Source organism: Podarcis liolepis (genome assembly GCF_965112155.1).
Source record: "Podarcis liolepis genome assembly, chromosome: 5".
Taxonomy (NCBI): Eukaryota; Metazoa; Chordata; class Lepidosauria; order Squamata; family Lacertidae; genus Podarcis; species Podarcis liolepis.
In genome coordinates, this window is record NC_139556.1 from 21,749,977 (window position 1) to 21,768,285 (window position 18,309).

At 48.3% G+C, this 18,309-nt stretch overlaps 1 protein-coding gene across 2 annotated transcripts in view; it reads right to left on the bottom strand.

The window, feature by feature from the left end:
* The window catches only part of LOC310706601 (uncharacterized protein), a 52,773-nt gene extending 38,528 nt beyond the window's left edge, over nucleotides 1-14,245 (bottom strand). For both annotated transcript variants that reach the window (XM_083502913.1, XM_083502914.1), the window contains exon 1: nucleotides 14,142-14,245. In XM_083502913.1, the coding sequence (XP_083359039.1) occupies nucleotides 14,142-14,148 (7 nt within the window). In that variant the 5' untranslated portion in view covers nucleotides 14,149-14,245. The remainder of the gene's footprint in view (nucleotides 1-14,141) is intronic.
* Between the last annotated feature and the right edge of the window lie 4,064 nt (nucleotides 14,246-18,309).

Sequence of the window (18,309 nt, forward strand, 5' to 3'; positions counted from 1 at the left end):
GCCAGGTAAGAGAAACATTCGCACCACTCCTATAAAGTAAAAATGTACCTGAAGTAGCGTCTCCACCCTGTTCATTCAGCCTGGACACTGAGGTCGAGCTCCAAGGGTCTTCTGGCAGTTCCCTCAATGTGAGAAGTGAGGTTACAGGGAACCAGGCAGAGGGCCTTCTCAGTAGTGGCACCTTCCCTATGGAACGCCCTCCCATCAGATGTCAAGGAAATAAAGAACTATCTGACTTTTAGAAGACACCTGAAGGCAACCGTGTATTGGGAAATTTTAAATGTCTAATGTTTTACAATTTTTTATGTGCTGTAAGCCACCCAGAGTGGCTGGGGAAACCCAGTCAGATGCATGGGGTATAAATAATAAAATTATTATTATTATTATTAGAACTCAGCTCCATGCATTTTCTCTTGGGGGTGAAAAGGGCGCATCTCCCTACTTCTGCACACCCCATTTTTGCTTTTAAAAAGCTTCCTGTCCCTTCCCCCATCTGATTGCCTGCTATTGTATCTAATCCAGCTCTCAATCCTGCCATTTTTAAATGGTTTTAAGGTGCTCCTGACATCTTTATGTTCGGGTTTTAGTGAGTTCCCATCTGTATGATTCTTGGCTCGCATCGCAGGGTCAAGTCCCAGGCGCCTGCCGTATTTCATGGGCTTTGCAGGTGCTGCCATGCTGGTGGAAACTAGAAACGCCAGCCTTCCCTGGGAAAACCTTTCGAAACAAACCTCGAATGTTTTCATTCTTTCCCACCTGCCAAGATGTTTCCGTTCGGGTTGCAGCCAGAAAAACCATTACAGATGAAGATTAGATTAAAAGAAATAGATTTAGAGGCTAACAGGATGCCTTCCTTGGAGAGATCTCGATATTATGCTGTATATATAAAGATTTATGTCTAGTATTTATGTGTGTGTGTGTTTTGCCCATATGGATAGTAAACACTGAAACAGGATGCAGTTTGCGGGAAGGGGAGGCAAAAGGGTATCAGTGAGGGTGGAGAACATCTGGTTTGAGGTGTGTGCGTGTCGAGGGGAATGGGAAGGAGCAGGCACAGAGCTCGAGGGCGCAACCACTTCATTTCTCGCATAGACTCCCTTCAAGTGTGTCAAATGTCTGCATGTAAAGGCTGTCTCTGCAGACACCAAGAACCGTCTGTGCCATTGTTAGATTTCCAGGCTTGTCTACAGATCCGTGAATGAAATGAAGCTGTACTTGTACAGTTCCCATTAGAGATGATGAATCGTTCTCTTTCTTTTCGTTTGAGTGGGTGTTGTGGGGAAGCTTGACTGGTTATTATGAACTGTTTCCATGCATGCGCTGAGCCACCCCAGCTAAGGAAGGTACACATTTGATAGCAAAGTCTTTATTGACAAAAGAAGCACTTGCAGCAACTCCTGCGTTACTTTGCATGCCCCCCCCCCCAAGTGTCCCTATTTTCCAGGGAAGTCCCTGATGTAGAGAAGCTGTGCCAGTTTCTGACTTGATCCCGGAATGTCCCACTATTTCTTAGGATGTCCCTATTTTCATTAAGACGGACGCGGGTGGTGCTGTGCACAGAGCTAGGACTTGCCAATCAGAAGGTCGGCGGTTTGAATCCCCACGACAGGATGAGCTCCCATTGTTCAGTCCCAGCTCCTGCCAACCTAGCAATTCGAAAGCACGTCAAAGTGCAAGTAGATACCAAATAGGTACCGCTCCGGCGGGAAGGTAAACAACATTTCCGTGCACTGCTCTGGTTCGCCAGAAGTGGCTTAGTCATGCTGGCCACATGACCCGGAAGCTGTACACCGGCTCCCTTGGCCAATAAAGCGAGATGAGCACCGCAACTCCAGAGTCGTCCGCGACTGGACCTAATGATCAGGGGTCCCTTTACCTTTACCTTATTTTCATTGGAGGGTATGGAGGTACCTAACCCCCAAGCCAATGTACAGCAATCCTGTACAGGGAAGGGATATATATATATATATATATATATATATATATATATATATATATAGTGTGTTTTTTCACGTTTTTATATATGTTGAAGCTGCCCAGAGTGGCTGAGGCAAGCCAGTACGACGTGTGGGGTATGAATAGTAAAATTATCATTATGGAATGGGACGTCCCTATTTTCATGGAGAAATGTTGGAGGGTATGCACAAGGCAGCTGTCCCTTAGTCCTCCACCCTGTGGAGCAGATGCAGCAACAGGGAGACCTCACCTCTCTTCCAGCTTATGTACCTTATGTACCTTCCCCCAAAGGGCTGCACATTCTCCTACCCAAAAGTCGAAGCTGCTCTTCCAGTTTCAAGCCCCTCCTGGTTCTAGGAAAAAGTGGGGAAGGTGGGGAAGCTACTGACCCATACCTCACCTGAACCATCCCTTCCTCTGCCACCTCCTGCGTGCCTCCCTCTGCCTCGGACTGCCCCGACTCTCCCTCCTCCCCCCTGCCTTTGCAGGCAGTGCCAAACCCCATCAATCACTGGTCCCCTATCCTGGGTCACTCCCCAGTATCCTGCCTCCACTGCACACTCTCAGGAGCCTTGTCATCAACTCTTCTCTGCCCCTCCCCTATCATGCCACTCAGCTACAGTGGCTAAATAGTGAGAATCACCCGCCTCAAGTCTATGTAATATACCCTAACCTAACCTACCTCAGGGGACACAGGTGGCGCTGTGGGTTAAACCACAGAGCCTAGGACTTGCTGATCAGAAGGTCGGCGGTTCAAATCCCCGCGACAGGGTGAGCTCCCGTTCCTCGGTCCCTGCTCCTGCCAAGCTAGCAGTTCGAAAGCACAAAGTGCAAGTAGATAAATAGGTACCACTCCAGTGGGAAGGTAAACAGTATTTCCGTGTGCTGCTCTGGTTCGCCAGAAGTGGCTTAGTCATGCTGGCCACATGACTCGGAAGCTGTCTGTGGACAAATGCCGGCTCCCTCGGCCAATAAAGCGAGATGAGCGCTGCAACCCCAGAGTTGGTCACGACTGGACCTAATGGTCAGGGGTCCCTTTACCTTTACTTTAACCTACCTCAATGCATTGTTCTGAGGATAAACTGGGGAAAGGGGGCACACATCATGTATATGACTTTCTTGCCAGGGGGGGGGGGGAGAGATAGGATTAGGGATGAATGGACCAGTTTATTTCAAGCCTGTGTCAGTTTTGATTGAATTTGTTCATAAATCAATTCTACCACGTCCCTGTATTAAGCAGGTAATATGTTAACTTGAAAAACCTATATGAAAATTCACATATAACTTCCTATTTAATCGCAATGTATGCATTTCTAAATGTATTTTATCCTAATATACACACTTCTAATGCATTTTGGCATTAATATATATATATTTAGCTGAATACAGTTTTGTAAAATTCAAAGAAACGCAATATCTGAATGATAGTTACCGTATTTTTCGCCCCATAAGACGCACTTTTTCCTCTCCAGAAATGAAGAGGAAACCGGGGGTGCGTCTTATGGGGCGAATGCTGCAAGCCTCGCGCCCTCGGCAGGAGGTCCCACCGGGTGCGCGAGGCTTGGGGCGGCAGCCTGTCGCCCGAAGCACGGGGAGCCCTCGGGAGGGCTCCCCCTGCTTCGGGCGAGTGTCTGCAAGCCTCGCGCACCCGGCAGGAGGTCCCACCGGGTGCGCGAGGCTTGGGGCGGCAGCGGACTTCTAGCTTCTAGGTGCGCGCAAGCAGTCCGCTGCCGCCCCAAGCCTGGCGCACCCGGCAGGAGGTCCTACCGGGTGCGCGAGGCTTGGGGCGGCAGCGGACTGCTTGCGCGCACCTAGAAGCTAGCAGTCCGCTCCCGCCCCAAGCCTGGTGCACCCGGCAGGAGGTCCCACCGGGTGCGCCAGGCTTGGGGCGGCAGCGGACTGCTAGCTTCTAGGCGAGCGCAAGCAGTCCGCTGCCGCCCCAAGCCTGGCGCACCCGGCAGGGGGTGCGCGAGGCTTGGGGCGGCAGCGGACTTCTAGCTTCTAGGTGCGCGCAAGCAGTCCGCTGCCGCCCCAAGCCTGGCGCACCCGGCAGGAGGTCCTACCGGGTGCGCGAGGCTTGGGGCGGCAGCGGACTGCTTGCGCGCACCTAGAAGCTAGCAGTCCGCTGCCGCCCCAAGCCTGGTGCACCCGGCAGGAGGTCCCACCGGGTGCGCCAGGCTTGGGGCGGCAGCGGACTGCTAGCTTCTAGGTGAGCGCAAGCAGTCCGCTGCCGCCCCAAGCCTGGCGCACCCGGCAGGGGGTGCGCGAGGCTTGGGGCGGCAGCGGACTGCTTGCGCGCACCTAGAAGCTAGCAGTCCGCTGCCGCCCCAAGCCTGGCGCACCCGCAGGAGGTCCCACCGGGTGCGCCAGGCTTGGGGCGGCAGCGGACTGCTAGCTTCTAGGTGCGCGCAAGCAGTCCGATGCCGCCCCAAGCCTGGCGCACCCGGTAGGACCTCCTGCCGGGTGCGCCAGGCTTGGGGCGGCAGCGGACTGCTTGCGCTCACCTAGAAGCTAGCAGTCCGCTGCCGCCCCAAGCCTGGCGCACCCGCAGGAGGTCCCACCGGGTGCGCCAGGCTTGGGGCGGCAGCGGACTGCTAGCTTCTAGGTGAGCGCAAGCAGTCCGCTGCCGCCCCAAGCCTGGCGCACCCGGCAGGGGGTGCGCGAGGCTTGGGGCGGCAGCGGACTGCTTGCGCGCACCTAGAAGCTAGCAGTCCGCTGCCGCCCCAAGCCTGGCGCACCCGCAGGAGGTCCCACCGGGTGCGCCAGGCTTGGGGCGGCAGCGGACTGCTAGCTTCTAGGTGCGCGCAAGCAGTCCGCTGCCGCCCCAAGCCTGGCGCACCCGGTGGGACCTCCTGGTGCGCCAGGCTTGGGGCGGCAGCGGACTGCTTGCGCGCACCTAGAAGCTAGCAGTCCGCTGCCGCCCCAAGCCTGGCGCACCCGCTCTAGGTGAGCGCACCCGCTCTAGGTGAGCGCAAGCAGTCCGCTGCCGCCCCAAGCCTGGCGCACCCGGCAGGGGGTGCGCGAGGCTTGGGGCGGCAGCGGACTGCTTGCGCGCACCTAGAAGCTAGCAGTCCGCTGCCGCCCCAAGCCTGGCGCACCCGCAGGAGGTCCCACCGGGTGCGCCAGGCTTGGGGCGGCAGCGGACTGCTAGCTTCTAGGTGCGCGCAAGCAGTCCGATGCCGCCCCAAGCCTCGCGCACCCGGTGGGACCTCCTGCCGGGTGCGCCAGGCTTGGGGCGGCAGCGGACTGCTTGCGCGCACCTAGAAGCTTGGGGCGCACTGAGCTCAGCACGCCCCAAGCTCCTGGTATAGCGCAGCGATCCGCTAGCCCTGGGAGAGCCCCGCGGCTCTCCCAGGGCTAGCGGACTGCTTGCCGGCACGCAGAAGCTTGGGGCGCGCTCACCTCAGCTTGCCCCAAGCTTCTGGATTAGGGCAGGAGTCCGCTAGCCCTGGGAGAGGCGCCCGGCTCTCCCACGCTAGCGGAGACCTTGCCTGCACGCAGAAGCTTGGGGCGCGCTGAGCTCCGCACGCCCCAAGCTCCTGGTGTAGCGCAGCGCACCTGGGGGGGAAATAAAAATTTTTTCCTTTATTTCCCCCCCAAAAAATCTAGGTGCGTCTTATGGGCCGGTGCGTCTTATGGGGCGAAAAATACGGTATGTCCCAGACCAAGAGGTATGAATCTGAGCAGTTTGCTTATCCTCTAACCCTAGCTGGAATGTAAATGTAATAAAATAAAGACATGTGGGATACTGTCCCTGTTTTTCCCCAGTACTATATATTCTTGCTCCGGAGAAAATCTCATTGAACTTAAAAGTACATACTTCTGAGTAAACATGCATAGGATTATGCTGCAAGGGACAGAAAGGAAGATTACAACATTAATTGTGTAAAGAGATTAATGTGGGTGTGTATATCGAGAAAAAGGAAAGAGAATGAAATGTGTACACAAATGTCTGTGTGTGCAAAGAGAAAAAGGAATTAAGGGATAAGTGAGGAAGTGAATGACTGCATAAAGGGGAAGGGGAATCTGAATTTGAATGCGCCAAGCACCAAGCACATTCATTTTTGCACAGGCTCATTTGCTGATTTCTGCAACCCTTTACTGGCCGAAGGAATGAACTTTAATGCCCGATCTTCAGCGCGCATGCCTGTGAAATAATGGCAGTCTCATGGGGCAGTGATTTGTATCTGCTTCATCCTTTCCTTGCTCAACACCATTCTCTCTCACTGTTTGATGGCCAGTTCTGCTTCCTACAAGTCAACTTGGCCATTTTCTCTCAAGAGCGCTATTGGACAGAAAGTGGGTGTTGTTTGGCAAGTAAACGTGGCCTGGAGTTGGAGGGGCAGGGGAGAGACATGGAGAAGGAAATAATAAAGGGAACCGCTTACTGATTTCCATTCATTGTGAGTTGTACAGAGAGCTGGAAGGAAGGAAGCACAGGGAGGGAGTGACTAGGAATAGGTTGGAAAGCACAGCCTGGGGCAATTAGAGGCAAGTTCCCTCATTGCCATAGCCCTTCTTACAGTCCTTTGCCACATTTCAGGACTATTACTAGCAGCGAAGGCCACTTCTCTTATAGTAAAGCAGCAGGTTTTGCTTGTATGAAACAGACTGGTGGGAGTGGCCGGTAGCACCACCAGTTCTAAGGGTCACCATCATAGCTGTCAACTTACAGATTTGAAAATAAGGGATCAGCAGCCAAAATAAGGGATCAGCTTGCATTAACTAGACACACACCCCCTCGCCACGAGATCATCCCCCACCATTTTAGTCAACCAGCTCCTTTCTTTTCCCCCATAACAGTCAATCGAAGGAGCCTCCAAAACAAATCCAAAAGGCCCCCCCCCGACGAGATCGCCTTTTCTTTCCCCCCACCATGTGCCCCTGCTCCAGACAGACCTTTTCCTTGGCAAGGGTGAGTGGGCCGTTGATGACGTATCCATCCGATTCCGGGCACAGGTATGTTCAACATCTGAGCCCCTCCGAGCCAAAGGCAGAAAGCCCAGCCAGCAGCCAAACAAAGCCTCAAGTGGTGGTTCCCACAGCGCAGCAACCCAGCAAAGGGGATGCAGCAAGGAAAACCACCGTCACCTCTCTGCTGGGAAGTGCTGAGCAAAGGCGAATCCCCAGGCAATGCGGCCGGGCACAAGGCATGCAAGCTCCACCCCCCAGTCGTTCTTAGACTCCTTATTGGGTGAGCAACGCAGCCAAGCAAGACAGTTGGAGCCTCCCTCCTCCCTGGCCGGCAGGGAGAGGAGCTGCTTCCTTTGAAACCCGGGAAATTTACAGGACATCATCAATCTGGGACAGCAGCGGGAAACAGTGCTGGGATAAGGGAGTTTCCCGCCATATAAGGGACAGTTGACAGCTATGGTCACCATCCACTCTATTTATTCATTTGGGATCTTTATCCTGTGCAACTTTTTATTCTAGAGACACCATACTGTTGGTATTAAAGGGTTAAGAAGCTCTAGTCAAGACGCTCTAATCACTGAGCAGCTGAAGGTCGTTAGGCTTCCAGGAATGTGAGTTTGTATAAATAGTCAACTCACTCCTGTGTTTGCCCCTCCTTTTCCCCTCTTCCCCTTTCTTTTGGGGCGTGTTTGCTGAAATGTGTGATTCTTCACCAGGGTTTTTGTTTTTGTGTAAATAAACCTTTTATTTGAGTTCCAAACCGCTTGCTCCAAGATTCCTTTATTGAAAAGATGCTGACTCTCCAACCCTTCTTGAGCCGCTGTGCGAAATGCTCTGCTGTAATGGGACATTGTGGCATCGGAAGCGCACTGGACATGTGCTAACCATTAAACTAATTAAAGTTTAATGGGACAGGTTATGGATGTTTGTACGTCAAGAAGGAGATAAGGAGTGCAGTTCAGAGTGATTTATGAAAGGACTGGAGCGAAGACAGAAGCGGTTGCTGACAACGAAAGCCTTCAAAGCAGCTTGAGTCCTGCAACGTGCCTAGGAAAAGTTTTAAAGAGGCACTGCGCAGTTTGTACTCGCTAGAAGACGCCTTATTCCTCGAGGAGCCACCTCAGCAGCTGGGAGACGGTCTACAGGTCTGTGAGTATCGTTCCTAAGCCCCAGGGAGGATGGCAGAGTCCCAGGAAAGTTTTACTGTCCCTTTTACGCGACTCAATGGGAAAAATTGGCAAGATTGGAAGGCTAGAGTAAGGGTTTGGTTGCAAGCAAAAGAGTTGTGGAGTTGTACTGAAGCACCGCCTTTACAGGCAGCTGCAGACGCGTCTGCAGAAGACAAAGCAGCAGCGGCAGCTTCTCAGAAACGCGACAGGAAAGCCCAAGGTCTACTAGTTTTGGCAGTGGGACCAGAGCAAATGCCTTATGTTTCTGAGTTAAAGAACACGCATGAGGTCTGGACGGTTCTGCAGCGGCTAAATTCCAGAAACACTGCGGGGGCCAAGATCCATGCTACAAGATGTTTGTTTGATTTACGTCTCCAACCGGGAGCGTGTGTGAAAGAACATATTGCCAAAATGGTGTCTGCCTTTAATCAACTAAGACAGCTAGGCATTCCTTTCTCTATGGAGCAGCAGTCATACATATTGTTGTCTTCTCTTGATAAAAGCTATGAGACTCTAGCTTTAACTTTGGAAGCTATGCCTTCAACTGAATTAACCCTTGAATACATTTCTTCTCGACTTGCAGATGAACAGGATAAAAGGCAAAGAGAAAGAGGTTTGTCTTCAAAGGGGAGTTATGCTGTGCCTAAGAGTGGGGATGCTGAGTTTGAGAACACAGTAAATGCTTTTGCAGCTAGACACTGTTTTCGCTGTGGTTCCTCTTCCCATTTAATCAGGAATTGTACACGTGAACCTGGTCAAGACAGCACCAAGGCCGTTACCCCTAGTTACCAGACAAGGAGTTCCAGGGGACGTCGAAGAAGAGGAGGAGGTCGTGGCTACTCCCACAGCACACAGCACATGGCTTCAGCAATGGCGTTGATGCAAGGGCGTGGCCAAGGCAGCAATCTACGCTGGTTGATCGACAGTGGTGCATCTCACCACCTGGTGGCGCCATCTAGTGTCCGTTTGCAGAATTGCAGACATTTGCAAACCTTTAAAGTTGTGACAATGGCAGATTCAACTAAACGTTCCTTAGAGACCGTAGGCACAGTGTTTTTGAAGTGTTTGCAAACAGAAATTGATGCCTACGTGCTAAAGGGAATGAAGGGGTGTATTTTGTCTGTGTCAGAACTTGATAGAAATGGGTTTAAAACTGTGTTTGAAAATGGGGTTTGCACTATTTCAAAGAATAACGTATCTCTTTTGCAGGTGAAATGCAGAAATGGGTTATATTATTTTGAGACAAGTCCAGATGAAGTTGAACAGGTTCATGCTGGTTGTGTGAACTCGCCTACCCATAATTCTTGTGTTCATTTATGGCATCGCCGTTTGGGACATATTAATTTTCAGTATGTTAAAAGACAACCTGAATTATCAGAAGGGTGCAAATTGAACAAATGTACTAAGTATTTGGATTGTACTGCATGCAAAAGGGCGAAGGTTCATAGATGCAGCTATCCCAGTTCAAATAGGAAATCTGACAAAGTATTCCAACTTGTGCATATGGACCTATGTGGCCCAATGCCTGTTGCTAGCATGGGAGGTTCGAGGTATGCACTGTGTCTTTCAGATGACAAAACAAAAGTCACATGGTTTTTTCCTCTCAAAACAAAAGCAGATGCTGCAGAAACAGTTAAAAATTGGGTTCATGCAGTAGAACTTGAATTTGGTACTAGAGTTCTTGCTTTTCAGACAGACAGAGGGTTAGAATTTACCGGGTCTGTGTTGCAGAATTTCTTTAAGAAAAAGGGAATTAAGCATCGTCTGTCTACACCTTATTCCCCCCAAGAAGGAGGTGTGGCCGAACGTAAAAACAGGGTTCTGCAAGAGTTGGCAAACTCTATGTTGTTTGATGCTAAACTTCCTCAAAGTTACTGGGCGGAAGCCTGGAAGACGGCTACTCATGTTCTGAACCGAGTGTATAATTCGGTAATTGATACTACGCCATATTTTGCTTTGTATGGGAAGAAGCCTAAAGTTAATTACTTTCGGGTGTTTGGATCTCAAGCCTATGTACTTATCCCAAAAGCGTTAAGGAAAAAGGGAGGTCCAAGGGCTAGGAAACTCATCTTTTGTGGGTACGAACCACACGCCAAATCTTGGAGGTTCGTGAACCCAGATGGGGACACTACAAGAGTGGTCCTCAGTAGGAGCGCTGAATTTTGTGAGCAATCCGGATGGACTCACTTACATGCTAACCCTGACATTTTGAGAGATGATTTAGGCATTTATGCTGAGAAAGAAAGTCCAGAGGGTGATGAGCCAGAAGGGGACGGTGCACATGGTTCAGATGCAGATTCTGACCAGGCACAAGGTTCTTCTCCTAAGGTAGAAAAGCCAGAATCTAAGAGTGTTCCAACATCGCCAGTCATTAGGCCTAGCAGACAGCAAAAGCGAAGCAGGTCGCCTGCAACACCAAGCCCAAGGGAGGTATCTAAACGGAGGTCTTTATCCCTAGAGGCACGTCCAGACATAAAGTCTGAGACAGATTCTGACAGCCAACGGTCAGAGGGGGCACAAGAGGAGCAATTGCGCAGGTCAAAACGTGCCACAAAGGGCAAGCCGCCAGAGCGGTTTAAGGTGACAAGTGTATACGTAAATATGGCACAGTGTGAGCCAGATAGCTATGTGGAGGTACAACAGCTTCCAAGCTCAGAAGCCGCAAAGTGGCAGGAAGCAATGGAAAAAGAGATGGCTTCAATGAAGTCTCTCGGTGTGTTTACAAGTACAGAGCTTCCAAAAGGGCAACAAGCTGTAGGTTGTCGATGGGTATATCGTTTAAAGCCCACAACTACTGAGGAGTTGCAATATAAAGCCCGACTAGTTGCAAAAGGTTTTTTGCAGCGCAAAGGAGTTCACTATTCTCAAATTTATGCCCCTACTTCAAGATCGGAGTCATTAAGAATGCTTTTAGCCTCTTCAGCTAAGAAGGGAAATAAGCTGTTTCATTTTGATGTCAATGTGGCTTATTTAAATGCAGACTTACAGGAGGAAGTCTATATGACGCCGCCACCAGGTTTTGAAGGAGACAAGCCAAACCAGGTCTGGCGCCTACACAAATCCATTTATGGGTTGAAACAGTCCGCCCGTAATTGGAATTCCTGCTCAAACGATGCTCTAGAGAGCATGGGGTTCAGAAAGAGCGCAGCAGATGCGTGTCTTTATCTAAAAGGCTCGGGATGTGAACAAGAAGCAGTCTTGATATTTGTTGACGATTTATTATACAGTGGAAAGGACGATAAACTTGCACAACAATTTGCCACAAAGCTTGGAGAAAGGTTTCAGATAAAATCACTAGGCAATGTATCTGTTTATCTAGGAGTTAAAATTCAGCAAGATGAAGATGGGAACTATTGGCTCAGCCAAGAAGCTAAGATCCAGCAGTTGCTGGAAAGGTTTAAAATGGACAACTGTGCTGGTGTTAAAACCCCAATGGAGTTAAGTTACACAAAGGATGCTCAAACTGAGCAACAGGCAGAGTTCTGTAATCCCGGGGTTTACCAGTCAGCGATAGGCAGTCTACTCCACATTGCACAGTGGACTCGGCCCGATATAACATATGCTGTCAACATGCTGTGTAGACAAGCTGAAAAACCATCAATGCATGCCTGGCAAGGAGTAAAAAGAGTTTTAAGGTATCTCCAAACTACCAAAAGGTTTCGCTTAAAACTATCAGCAGAGGGCAGCACACAACTTGAATGTTGGGCCGACAGCAGTTGGGCAGATGCTGGACCAGATAGAAAATCAGTGTCAGGAATGGCGATAAAATTTGGAAATGCACTAATTGGTTGGAGATCAAGAAAACAATCACTTATAGCTTTAAGTTCAACTGAATCTGAGTTCAATGCATTATCAGATGTATGTAGAGAACTGGAATTTTATAAGCAACTGGTACAAGAATTGTTTGGAGAATGTTCCCTACCTATCAGAGTGTGGGAAGACAATCAACCTTGTATTAAACTAGCTAAATCAGGTCAATTCAAGGCACACACAAAACACTTGGATATCCGTTATCAAAATGTATGCCAAAGTGTAAAACAAGGTTTAATTGAACTAAAGTATTGTCCAAGCCAAGAAAATCTCGCAGACGGTTTTACAAAAGCTTTGAGTCCGCAATCTCATAAATGTTTCTGTTCAGGTTTAAATTTGAATTAAGGTTGGTACAGCTCAGTGTTACGAGCGAGAGGGGGTGTTGGTATTAAAGGGTTAAGAAGCTCTAGTCAAGACGCTCTAATCACTGAGCAGCTGAAGGTCGTTAGGCTTCCAGGAATGTGAGTTTGTATAAATAGTCAACTCACTCCTGTGTTTGCCCCTCCTTTTCCCCTCTTCCCCTTTCTTTTGGGGCGTGTTTGCTGAAATGTGTGATTCTTCACCAGGGTTTTTGTTTTTGTGTAAATAAACCTTTTATTTGAGTTCCAAACCGCTTGCTCCAAGATTCCTTTATTGAAAAGATGCTGACTCTCCAACCCTTCTTGAGCCGCTGTGCGAAATGCTCTGCTGTAATGGGACATTGTGGCATCGGAAGCGCACTGGACATGTGCTAACCATTAAACTAATTAAAGTTTAATGGGACACATACACATGTGCAGACACAACAGAGAGAGGATGGTGGGGGTGAAGGGCCAGTCCACCTATGAGGCAAGGTGAGGTAACTGCCTCAGGCAGTGCGATTCACTGGGGCAGCAGATTCCAAGGTCAATCTTCCTTCACCGCCTTGTTCCCGATTCATTCATGTTCATTTATTATATTTGTACAGTGGTACCTCGGGTTACATACGCTTCAGGTTACATATGCTTCAGGTTACACACTCTGTTAACCCAGAAATAGTGCTTCAGGTTAAGAACTTTGCTTCAGGATAAGAACAGAAATCGGGCTCTGGCGGCGCAACAGCAGCAGGAGGCCCCATTAGCTAAAGTGGTGCTTCAGGTTAAGAACAGTTTCAGGTTAAGAACGGACCTCTGGAACGAATTAAGTACTTAACCTGAGGTACCACTGTATGCCACTTTTCACTCACATGAGTCACATGTAGCTCTTCCCTCACCCCTTCTTCCCTGGTCCACCTAGGGTGCCATGTTATTTCTAAAAACGTAAGAGCATCAAAAAGAGTCATGCTGGATCCAGCTAGTAGCCCATCTAGTCCAGCTTCCTGTTTGCACAGTGGTCAACCAGATGTGTGTGGGGAGCCCACAAGCAGGACCTAGGCCCAAGAATGCTCCCCCCTTCTCTGGTTTCCAGAAACTGGCATTCAGAAGCATAGAGTCTCCAACAGTGGAGGTAGAACATAGCAATCAGGCTGAGTAGCCACTGGCTATGCAAAGAACACCTTGAAATAATTATAAATCTCCACTAAAGGTAAGAGTGAATTTCATCCAGGGGGAAAAAAGCAATAATTATTTCTCTTTTCAAAGCATTATAACAGAGAGGACCTTGGAAGGTATTGCTGAAACAAAAAAAAGATGCAAAAAAAAAAATCCCCTCTGCCAATTTTCACAGCATTCATCCTGTGGACTTCATTTTTTAATTGTTTTCCTGTGTTTGTTTATTAGTTTTGGAATTAAACTCTGCCATGGCGACATCTCAACTCAGTTGCTCCCTCTGCCTATGGGGCTCATGGAAATTTTGGCAGAAGTCTGTTAACATCTGTTCCTTTTATTTGGCTGTAAAAAAAGAAAGAAAGTTGGAGGAGGGGAGACAGACTGCTGTTGAGGGACTCACTTTGGAGAACAATTTCACTTTGTCATGCAGCAATTATTTGTTATGAGTTTTGAATACTTTCCTGATTGAATAAGGTTTTATTTGTGTTTCTATATTTAAAAGAGAGAGAACAGAAGAGAAGAGAAAGAGAGAGGAATTACTCTGGGAGTCAGTTCTGTAAGATGATAGGAGGGAAAGATCAGCTGAATGCCTTAATTGCAATTCGTTACAGTGCCAAGTCCAACCTTACCCATTAGGGATGCTCTGCGCACCACATGCCATTATTCTGCACCGTCTCCTGAGCATGATCCAGTGTTGCCACTGCCCCTTCCTCCTTACTTTTAAAAAGAGCACTCTGCAGCACCAACTCGTCTCAGAGCATTCACTGCCCCCTTTCTCATTACTTACCCAGCATGCTACAGATATCGCCTCTGGTAGACCGGCACTTTCAATCTTCTTGGCTACTGTCAGGTCCAGGGGATGAAGAAAAACAAGTTGTTGCTGCTGCTAGGCAACTGCAGAGCCCACAGCATCCAGCAACTTCCCATTGTTGATGATTGGAGGATGAGTCCTTGGGTATCCTAGCAACAGCAATATGCTTCTCCCTGCTCAGGCAGGGCAAGGTGGCCATTGTGCAGAGAAAGAGCAGCAATCTCTTTGTAGGATCAATCGAGTCAAGAAATGCCAGTTGCTCTAGTTTCTGTTATATGTATCTATGGTGGCCTTAGTCATGGTGCCTAAGTTCAGAAATGTTGGGGGGCATCATAAAGTTTGAGGTTGAAGTTTGCTTCTCAACTAATTATGAGCAAAGACCAAACCCCAAGGAAGTTCAAGCGTAACTTGTAATCAATTGGTGGATACCACAACCCCCTTCCATTTCCGCTTGGCAATGGCAGCATTCTAGACACTGAGGATTCTAGGAGATGTTGTTTTCTGGGTACCTGATGGACATATTGAGGATTCATGTCCCTTGTGTCTCTGTATTTCCTTACACCCTGGGGCATTGCTGTTGTAGCAACATTCCAAACATCAGGGAAGGAGGGAAGAATGGAAGTCTCTCTGATACTGTTGTTGTTCCTTCCACTGCTAGGTAAGTTTTGGGAAAGGGAAGGGAGCAACAACAGGGCAGGGGACCACAGCCGGCTAGAAGGGGCATTTGGAAACCACTTGGTTGGATACTCGCATTGACAACGAAACTCACAAAAATGATGGAGCATGAGATAATAAAATGACAGTCTCATCATTGTGAGTGCAACAGTATCCACATTTTAGAACTGGGCTTGGGGGCTTGTTTTCGAATTTTGGTGGGGAATAATTATATTTAACAAAGTCAAGATGGAAGAACTTTGGCCATTGCCAGTACATGATGAACACCAGATTCCGGGGTGAGGAAGCTCAGATTTAGGGGTCAGATGCAGCCCTCTGAAACTCTCTTTCCTCTGGACTCTCCTCAGCCACACCCCTGTCAGCAGCAGGTTAGCAAGAACTCACATGGCGTCAGTGAAGTTAACTCTTTATTCAAAGAAACAAGACAGCTCAGGTGGCCAGTCCTAGTGAGCACAGCAACTCTTCCTGGCAGAACTTAGAACAGCAATGGCACACATCTGAGAGGTACCAGGAATGAGTGCTTGTGAGCTCCAGCTGAAAAAAATCCCCTATGGATAGCAGTAAAAACAACGTCATGTAAGCACCCTTTGGGCCATTCTCTGTGTTCCCAATGGAGCAGGTTCAGTGCCCTGGCTCCTACTTCTTCCTGGTTGGATGACATCGTGTATGGTCGTAACATTATACAGCCAATTGGATTTGACTGTTTGACACCACTGAGAGGCCAAGAAAGAGTGATTTAGCTAGGGTTGCCATATTTCAAACAGTGAAAATCCGGACAACTTTTTGGCCAAAGTTATTGACCTGGGCTGCTATACATCCAGTTTTTCACAGATGTTTAACAGATTTCTACCTGGACACTGCTGTCAACCTGGACATATGTCAACCCTAAATTTAGCGATGATGATGATGATGATTATAACGTTTTAGCTAGGAATGCAAAAAAGAATCCTCAAGAGGGGAAAAACTGTTCAGCATAAACAATAATGTTTGCAAAAATAAATAAATCCTATTAGTAACTTTGACTCAACTCTATTTAGGACCAGCCAATGTGGCATGTAAATTTTCAAGTCATGCAGAACTTGTCCTCAGACTAGATTGTTGCTAGAATTTGAATTTCAAGTGAGTAAAAGCCAAACAAAAACAGCTCTCAGAAGTGGGAAGCTGCAGAAGCAGGAGTTAAAATGAAAAAAGGCTCACCACATTTTTCCATTTTGAAACACACACACCTATAGAAGTACATTAACCTGGAAATTCTCTCAGGGCCCGATGAAAAGTTGAATTCCTCAACATCGGCAGAGTGATCATTTGTTCATAAATTCCAACAATGGCAATGCTGGTGTGTTCTGAAACAAAAGAGTTGAGGTCTACTGTAACAATGCAATATGTACCCCTTCCTAAAGGATATGTCCTTCCTGTCATCATCCGCATACACAAAACAAGAATTTTCTTTAGCAGGACCTTTCACTTTACAACAAGAAACTCTCCCAGCAAAATAAGAGATCCTTGCATTTTCAGCCACTATTACTGTTGTTGATTATTGTTGTTGTTCTCGTTTCTGTCTCTCCCTTTGTGGTGAATATTCTCATGTCAGTTCACCCAGTCAAATCAGGACCGCAATACCTCAAGGACCGCCACTTCCCATATGAACCTACCCAGTTCCTGAGATCATCTTCTGAGGCCCTCCTTCATGTGACTCCTCCTCAAGAGGTCCGGAGGGTGGCAACACAAGAACGGGGCCTTCTCTGCAGTGGCTCCTTGTCTGTGGAATGCTCTCCCCAGGGAAGTTCACCTGGCACCTTCATTATATACCTTTAGGCACCAAGCAAAAATGTTCCTTTTTAACCAGGCCTTTGGTTGATCTTATTGACAATTAACACCCTTTTAGAATTTTCTTTTTTGGGGGCGGGTTATTTGGTTTGATTTTATATGTTGTGGCCTTATTGTGAACTGCCCTGAGACCTCCGGGTATAGGGCAGTGTATAAGTCAAATAATAAATAAATAAATAAATATTAAAATAACAATAAGTGGACTGAAAATCTTTTATCGATACAAACCGGCAGCCATGAAATAATAATAAAAAAATCACAACAAGAATTTAAATGGTTGTGAGAAACTACGAGCGTCGAACATTTTTGTGTGCTTTCAAGCGACATGCAACTGCTGATGTGTGGGTCTTTTTGGACCTGAAAGAGAGTAGGCTGAGGGTGTAATTGGGGTATAATGGGGCATAATGGGTGGGGGTCCATATGCACACTTTTATGACGTGCACGGGGGCCAGGAACACAACCCCCGTGCAAATCAGGGGGTTTTCTGTATTTCAAAAACTTGGAAAGTAAGAAGGATCCTCACCCAGCACTGTAAAACAAAATACAAACAGAGTTGGTGCCAGGAGAGTCTCCATGGAGAGAGAAGCCCATGACACCCCTGACCATTAGGTCCAGTCATGACCGACTCTGGGGTTGTGGTGCTCATCTCGCTTTATTGGCCGAGGGAGCCGGCGTACAGCTTCCGGGTCATGTGGCCAGCATGACTAAGCCGCTTCTGGAGAACCAGAGCAGTGCATGGAAACACCGTTTACCTTCCCACCGGAGTGGTACCTATTTATCTACTCGCACCGGCCTGCTTTCAAACTGCAAGGTTGGCAGGAGCAGGGACTGAGCAACGGGAGCTCACCCCGTCGTGGGGATTCAAACTGCCGACCTTCTGATCTGCAAGCCCTGGGCTCTGTGCATGAAGTCACATTAAAACAGCATACAAAATGCATTATATCAGGGAAAATGGCTTGCATAAATTAGTCAAAACTGCTTACAAAATGTATTTTATTAGGAGACATTTGTACTAAAATGCTGGTGGATTTCCACGAGAACAGGGAGGAAATGCAGATTGCTGTGTAAATGTGGAAAACCGAATTTAAGATTGGAAAAATCAGAAACCGAGAGAACTGAGCTGGCAGATTCATCCGTCTCTATCAGCAGCTCCCCTCCTTGCTTTTCTCCCTACAAGTTTCCAGAAGGACTTTTCGGTTTCTGAGAATAGACATATGTCTAGAGCAACTGGTGATGAAAGGGTTAAGCACATGCCTACACACACACACACACACACACACAAAAACACCCTGCTGCTTCTCTGCTTGAAACTGCTCCCCAGTGAGTGGCACCTGAATTGATTAAGAAAATATCTGAGCGCCAGGTGAGCTGCACGGCAGGAGGGCTTGCAAATTTATTCTGGGTTCTGTTTGAGAAAGGCAACGTGGATTCCTCTTGTCTCCCTTTTCATGGTGAGCTCCGCAAAGCTATCCCTGGGAGGGGAACCAACATGCTGCTTCCATCATTGGGCTGCGGGGCTGCCAGTCCAAACTCTGAGAAGCCCCTGTACCTTTAAGAGCTGCACAGATTGGAGTGATGTTTTCCCCATCACAGATATGCCCTGAGACACTGCTGCAACCAGATAGCTTGCCATTTTGGTTCC